The sequence below is a fragment of the Nansenia antarctica genome, assembly GCF_963989245.1.
Source record: "Nansenia antarctica genome assembly, chromosome: 19".
Classification (NCBI taxonomy): domain Eukaryota; kingdom Metazoa; phylum Chordata; class Actinopteri; order Argentiniformes; family Microstomatidae; genus Nansenia; species Nansenia antarctica.
Genome location: NC_137692.1, coordinates 11,607,949 through 11,615,833, shown reverse-complemented (window position 1 = coordinate 11,615,833; position 7,885 = coordinate 11,607,949). Strand labels below are relative to the sequence as shown.

Here is a 7,885-nt window from a genome sequence, read left to right as displayed (position 1 = left end):
GATGAATAATAATAATAAAAAACATATAACCTAATAATAATAATAATAATAATAATAATTAGAAATAAATAATAATAATGGATGAATCAGAGTGTTAAACGTTTAAAGCAAACAGAAAAATGAACAAGTTACAATTCTCTTTTTATTTAATTTAAAATATATTAAAATAATATTAATATTTTATTATTTTATTTTATTTGCTTTGCCTTGTCCCCGAAACCTCCACCAATGTTTTTCTGCCGAAGAGACCTGCCCCCTTTGCAACACCATCAATGCGAGCCTCCAGCACATCCTGACAGGCTGCAAGACAGCGCTGTCCCAAGGCCGCTACACATGGCGACACGACCTGGTGCTGAAAAAGCTGGCAGAGGTGGCAGAGTCATGCAGACAGGAGGCAAACAGCAGACCTTCCGCTCCAGACAGACATCCCATCCAGTTTGCAAGGGCTGGAGAGAGAGTAAAACCCTCCCGTCAGAGAGATACAGCAAGACTCCTCGCACCGGGTAGTGAGTGGACCATGAGGGTCGACCTGGGGAGACAGCTCCAGTTCCCCAGGGAGATCGTGGAAACATTGCTCCGACCAGACCTGGTTATGTGGTCAGAGGCTTGCAAGACAGTCCTTCTGGTCGAACTCACTGTCCCTTGGGAGGGTGGTTTGGAGGCAGCCAACGAGCGGAAGCGAGCCAAGTATGCAGATCTGGCGGCGGAGTGCAGGGAGGCTGGCTGGAAAGCCGTTACGTGCCCTGTGGAAGTGGGGTGTAGGGGCTTCGTAGGTTCCTCAGCTGCTCGTCTACTCCGTGACATAGGATGCACAGGAGCAAGGCATCGGAAAGTCATGAAAGAGCTGGCTGAGGAGGCGGAGAAAGGCAGCTTCTGGCTGTGGCTAAGAAGGAAGCATAAGGGTTGGGGGGCGAACAACACCTAGGGGGCTCTAGCAGGGGGTGGCATACTTTGGCTCTAGCAGGGGGTGGCAGGGAGAGATCCATCGCTCCGCCACCAGGAGATGTGCTGGGGTTAAAGGAGCGAAACGTCAATGACTGGTGGTCCCCAGCTGATGACCCAGTTAGGCCCACATAGGTGTTCAGTGAGGTGTCACAGCACACCTGTTCTAAAGGCACTGTTGGAGGTGCGTCAGGCAGCAATGCCCAGCAGGAGTACCATCACCTGTATCATGATTTGTTTAATGACACAAACTGTTAATCTGTACTGATTTATATTCACATACTGTCTACACTGATTTATTATCAAGGGAGTTTAGGGAAATAAAACAACAACAATAGATGCTTATTAAGCAGTACTTTCCACCAATGTCTATTGATGCTCTTAATACCATGAATCATATTTGTATCCTCAGACATTTTCTTGAATTGACATCCCAATGACAGGAGGCTGAACATGTGAGAGCATGCAGGATGTTTCTGTATGTATCTGGTGTCCTAAGGCATTGATTTGGCTGCCATCCTTGAGGATACCAGTCCCTCCCTACCTCCACCCACCACACCTAGCAACCATCACTTTATGACTCAAATCACCACGCCTCACTCTTTCACTCTCTCTTAATCCACCCTTATCAAGGAGAATACCTTTTTGCTCTCACGCCTGTGCATGGGGAGGTCCTTATTCAAACACGTGTGGAGGTATGTGCAGAGGCTGTATTTATTTGTATTGGACCTAGGGGTTGGGTAGAGTTAAAACACAGCTGTTTAACTTCATATTTTAAAAATAGATGGCTTTGTGTTTAGAATGGTATGAATTGGATATGATATTGAGTGATTTTTTTTTTTTTTTCATTAGTTTTTTTTACCAGCATTTGGAGCACAATAAGGCTCGGCAGTAATTATATAAAATAATCGTTCTGGAATAATGTGTCAAATAGTTAGGCCCAGGCCAGCACAGGGATACAACTTACCACCAATTAGGAAATCATGAATTCATCTCGCATTATACACTATTGTGGCGATTGCGCAAAGGAGTTGACTCAGGAGACAAAAGAATCAAGTTCACAAATTATATCTAGGCCCCATACACCGCACGAATCCAGATACTTCTGTTTATTAAACGCACTCAGAACAAAGCACAATGAACAGCAACTACCTATCGCCTCAACCAGTGGCGGACTCAGGCTGTTTGAAGGGCAGGGGGGGCGAAAAGAAAAAAAGGGCACCTACTGCACAACATGGGACCCCATCAGTGCACATGGTCAATCCAATGGACCATTGGAAGGGCAGCCAATAGGGCACATCTTCTAATTTTGGCACTCAAAAGGGCATTTTTGACACTCAAAATGGCATTTTTTACACTCAAAAGGGCACTTAAGAGAGACGTTTTTCAACCGTGGGGGCACCCGGAGGGGCGGTCGCCCCCCCTGCCCCCTGACTCCGCCAGTGGCCTCAACACACTCAGTCACGGTTTGTAATCCTTTGCGCTGCTTCGCACATTCCTATTGGCTGCCGTCGTCACAATATCAACGAAGGTACTGGAAGAGGTACTGAAAGAGACAGTGAGAAAATATCCTGAAATTATAGGTACTGTAATAACATGTTTGAGAGGTAGTGATGCCTAAAGACAACACAACCATAATTTGTCTGCATTTTTTATGCCCTAGGCCTAGGGGAATAACTGTGCTTACTTTTAATAGGCCTGTACGTACTCCAAGATCTCTCTAGAAAGTTACTTCCAGAGTCATAGAGTTGATTCACACAGTAGTCTAGTCTTTCAAGTAAAAGTTACATTTAATCCCTTCAAACTATGAGTACTTCTGATTCAACAAATTGATTCTTGACATGTTATGGGTGTTGTCAGATACCATCAGCTTACCTCTGAAACACCAGTAAACATTAATTATTCCTGGTAGGCCATGGTTACCTGACTAACCACATTTGGTTTCTTTTCAGCTCCCACAACAAGACTCAAATATCCCAGCAGAGCCACTGCTTCAGACTCAACCGATCCATTATAGGAATGTTCCTAAATGAAAAAAGTGTAGTTACTAACTGTATTGTAAATAAATTAAAAGATTAATTCATATTCTTGTGATATATTCATCTGTTTTTATACTTAACTAAAACTAAAAGTACACTAAAGTTGTACTGACTCAATACTTGTAATTATAATATTATGTATATAATAGTATACTTTAAACAAATATATACTTGATTGTCATTTATTGCCATATACTGTATATGGACGATAGTATACTGACAACAAATAATACGTATTGTCATATCCATAAATGTGTACTTCTACTGTATAATATAACAAAATATAATTCCCTTCAATTCTCTGCAGTTGCACCTCTAGAGACTCAGTTTTGGTCAGTGGACATGTTGGTAATTTTGGACCATGGGTAAGCTTTGAGCAAAAACATTTGTAGAATATCCTGGAAAAAACCTAATGGAAGAATATGAAAGAAATATGTTTAGAATATAATCTGACATTACTGACATTCAATATATGTAAAGACCTGCTGCAAGAGTTACACAGTTGCATGCCAACATGACATGTCCCCCTCAACCTCAATGGCACTTAATGCATTAATGAAGGTTGAATATTAAAAATAAAAATAACATAATAAGCAATGCATTGATTTAATTAAAGTGTAGTTTGAGCAGAAATATACTGGTGACACATTATTAAAACACTTTTAATATACTTAATACTATTTTACAGTCGCTTTGAATATGATGACATTCTAAGTGTGTTGAAAGTACATAGATAATCTATAACTAGGCTATACTTAAATGTTTAAAAAATTGGCACAATTTAACATATTTCAAGTATACCGGTATTTAAAGTGTTTGAAATATCAGGATTCAAATTCGATGTCAAAAATATACTCCATTTTCTTGTTGAGATGACACAATACAATTCAAACACAACATCTTCTTGAAGACATACAGTATTGTAATTTACAAATGTATTATAATAAATACAACTTAAATACAACTCTATGGCCATGTTATTATCCTTTATATTTAAACTCAGGTAAACTAGAAATATAACACTTAATCAATACATTATGTTGCTTGGGTTCTGCCCTTCACTCTATTCTGTCTTCAATATTTTTTATTTTTTTTTTTGTCATTGTGAAATAGCAACACATAATTCATTAGGCCTAATAGGATCTAGGCCTAATTGCTGTAGCTACTTGAACATTTATACGAAAATTATATATACACGTAATGTTCTTGAACTGTTGAAAGACTTGTGAGTCATGTGAGAGACCATCGCCATTCCCGGGGCCTATGTGCATGTTAGTGATATTATGTGTGTACATACTTTTGGTATAAATGTTCACGTACAGCAATTAGGCCTATTGAATTATGTGTTGCTATTTCAATATCACTAACAATCACCTCTAGGCCCGGGGAATGGCTATGGTCTCTCACGTGACTCACAGGTATTACAACAGTTAACTTAAAGAACATTATCCTCAAAAGCCTTCACCTTTGGGAGTGTCTGAGCAGTATAAAAAGCTCAAATACCCTACCCTGAGGTGTGTAATATCAGACTACTGATGGTGTTCATGTTATGGCAGGAGAACATCTCAACTCACACCTTTCACCCTGGGGCTCCTGTAGTGTGACTCAGGCAATATTATATATTTTAAATCCTTTAGACCACATGTGTCAAAGTCAAGGCCCGCGGGCCAGATCAGGCCCGTGAATGAGTTCTCTCTTGCCCGCGGGATGATATTTAATTACTATTAAAACCGGCCCGCAGTATTATGTGCCCGCAGCACCATAATACTACAAGTCCCAAGATGCACTGCGAGTGCATTGGCGCGTACCGAGTGCCCGCGAGCGAGCGCGACCCCGCGTCTTCTCTTCACTTCAGTACTCGTCCTGAGCAGCAGCAGCACAGTGACAGTGGAGGCCTGAACATCGCCGTTCATCTCCCTCTCCCCCAAAATGGCCAAAAGAAAGGTAGACGCTGAAAACAGGGGGTTTCAAGACAGGTGGGAGGCAGGCACTTGTGTGTGGAGACAGCGTGTCTGTTATGAAGGACCCCAATTGAAATAAGCCAGTGGCTTTCTTGGGTTTTTATCCTGTTAGTTGACCTTGTATGTAATATGTACTTTCATGTACCTACTTCTGCAAATCTTCTAATAAAGTATTCAATCAATCAATCAATGAAAGAATATAACTTAAGAAGGCACTATGAAACATCAACGAAACACACAGACGCACAGAAAGACAAATACAAGAATATGAACACAGAACAAAGGCTACAGAAGGTAGAAGAGTTGTATGTACACTGCGCATGAGAGTAGTTCAGTCTTTTAGTCCACTGGTGCTATTGAATGTATTTCCAAGTCGCACAGACCAAAACCGCACAGACCAAAACAGTCGCAATGTCGAGCCCTGCCTTTTGCTCTAATGAAACGCCGAGTATGTCAGCAAGTTTGCACTAACTTTTCTAATTTTATTATAAAAGACAGTCATTGGTGAGGATCAGAGCAGCACACTGATTTGTTTTTAATGCATGCTGTTTCATTTTTGCATTTATCTTGCCATTGAGCTTTGAAGGAAAATTTGATTTTGCTGTTTACCTGTTAAAAAAAGAAGGCAAAAAAAAAAACTTTTCAATTTATTACTGAAAGAGCCTTGAGAAAATATTGCAACCGATTTTATTTATGTTTTACTTAGGCTAATTTAATGATTAATGTTAAGTGCAATATAGGCTGTGTTATTGGTATTGGTTCAATATGTGCAATAATTGCGAGTTTTAATAAACATTGAACCAGCCCGGCCCTCCACCTGTACCATTTTTTTTATTTTGGCCCCCTGTGTATTTGACTTTGACATGACTGCTTTAGACCGACTAATTGCCCGAGATCAAGTTAGGTGACGTGGTAATGTAGACTACTTGTTAATGGACATCCTACAATATTCAATGACTAACCCCCCTGATTATATAACACTAGACAATATGGTTCAGACAGAGTATTTATGTCCAATAAATAACACGATTAAAATCGCTCAATATCATGACCATCTGTGATCTGTCCCATAGGTTTTGTATCTGGATGAAGAACCCGTAGTAAAACTACAACTCCCAGGGTTCCTCTCTTCACAACAGGAAACGAGCAGCGTCCAAATCAAACTTATTTCTTGAGCCAGAAGCTCCAAGTTGTTGTCAACGAAAGTGGCCGTGAAGGCAAGTGAGAGAACCTCGCTGTTCAACTAATGCTAGTTTATAGTTTATAGTTAGAGGTTTGTGGTTAGAGTCATATTGTCAATGTTCCTAGTGTTATTATTTCAGGGTTAGAGGCTCTGTTGTTGTTAGCCAACCAAGCTAGCTAAGCTAGGGGTATTCCATCAACGTCGCTAAAGGAAAATCCTGGTTTATTTTTGATAACTCTCGCGAGACTTATCAGAATGTGCCTGGATATTTTTTAGGAACTCTCGCGAGACTTGGTAGACTAAACCTGGATTTTCTTTTAGCGATGTTGATGGAATAAGTAGCTATGTAGCAGCTCTAGCCTGATGGGAGACTTGTGTTGTTGGGTCAACAGGAACACCAGTTCTGGTTCTGGCTCTCATGTAGCTAGTCATACAAAAAGAAAACAAGAGTAATGGAGACCACACCCAGGAAAACCACATCAAAGTCTGTGCATGGCACACCTTGTGATCCAGTAGAGTCAAGTCCCTCTGAATCTAAAGAAGTGCAAAAAGTAAGTTCTGATTCATGTCTCTGCTGTTTACTGTTACAGAGGCAATACATAGTAGGCCTAGAATTGTTTCCAATCAATGATAGCCCATATTGGGTAGAAGCTGTTGTAACCAGCTAGTGTCCTCTTCATAGAAACATCACATGGCTGTCAGTGAGTATCACTCACTGTTTTTTTTTTTTTCCTTCTTTCCCAGCCAAAACAGCAAATGAGTGCCTCGCTGAAGGAAAGGCTGAAAAGGTCCAGGCGTTCGTTCACCGCACCCTCCTCTGTGGCCAAACGCCTCAGAATAGATGACGACGACGATGTCCAACAAGGCTCAACAGAGCAGGACAAAGAGACTGAGACTCCACATGGAGCGAGAAAAGATGAACAGAACATTGACATCAACAGAAATGAGACAACGCCCAGAGAAAGCTCACACCCTAGCAGCAGTGGAAGAGTCCCTGGCCCCAAGCCTGAATCAGCACAACCCACCCCGACAGACTCGCTGCAACTACGAGATCAGCTTAAAAGAGAGGTGAAAGAAAGGACAGAGACTCTACGCAGACTGAACATGGTGAAAATGTACAGAAGCAAGGTAACAGCAATTATGTGTGGGGGTCTTCCCAGCTTGGCACTCAGCATTACGGGTTGGATTGGGGGTAAGATACTGTATACTGGCAACACCAATACCAGCATCATGTCCAGGGGGTGCCTGGACGCTACGGAAGCACAAGAACCATCGGTTCTCAAGGCTACTTACTTTTTACTTACTTCAAAAAGTGTGGCAGAATTTGCACTAATGTTTATTGTATCCCCACGTGTCGTTTCTCCCTAGAATGACCTGACACAGCTCAGAAGGTTGATTGACAAGTGGCGGAGTTGTAGCCAGGCTGCATTGTACGAGCTCCAGACAGATCTCCCCGTGGACGGCAAGAAAGCCAGCATGTCCCAGCTGATTGACCTGTTTGGACTGGAGGATGGGATCTTGCACTTTGACCGAACAGAAGAGGAGTTCACTGATTCATAACGTCATTTATGTGTTGCTGTTATCCCAAGGGCTATTCCTATGATGATTATTTAAAAACTGATTTCCTGCTCTGGTACACAATGCCCAAAAAAAAAAACAGGCTACATTTGTTTGCATGTTTTAATTTGTGCTGTTACATAACAGTACATTTATTTGATATAACATTTCAAGTTCTGTATCATCATTTTCATGTTGTCAAG

At 41.2% G+C, this 7,885-nt stretch overlaps 1 protein-coding gene across 1 annotated transcript; it reads left to right on the top strand.

Annotated features, from left to right (window-relative positions):
- Positions 1 to 6,228: 6,228 nt before the first annotated feature.
- On the top strand, positions 6,229 to 7,862 carry sfr1 (SWI5-dependent homologous recombination repair protein 1). Its single transcript, XM_080548788.1, has 3 exons — positions 6,229 to 6,676; positions 6,870 to 7,253; positions 7,494 to 7,862. The coding sequence occupies exons 1-3, from the start codon at positions 6,578 to 6,580 to the stop codon at positions 7,683 to 7,685; spliced, it is 675 nt and encodes a 224-aa protein (XP_080404914.1). The 5' UTR covers positions 6,229 to 6,577; the 3' UTR covers positions 7,686 to 7,862.
- Positions 7,863 to 7,885: the final 23 nt, after the last annotated feature.

Excerpts from the sequence above, each read along its gene's own strand:
- sfr1 (XM_080548788.1), top strand. The coding sequence starts at position 6,578 with ATGGAGACCACACCCAGGAAAACCACATCAAAGTCTGTGCATGGCACA. Across the intron at positions 6,677-6,869 it reads AATCTAAAGAAGTGCAAAAA|CCAAAACAGCAAATGAGTGC; the intron begins GTAAGTTCTGAT and ends CTTCTTTCCCAG. Across the intron at positions 7,254-7,493 it reads TGAAAATGTACAGAAGCAAG|AATGACCTGACACAGCTCAG; the intron begins GTAACAGCAATT and ends GTTTCTCCCTAG.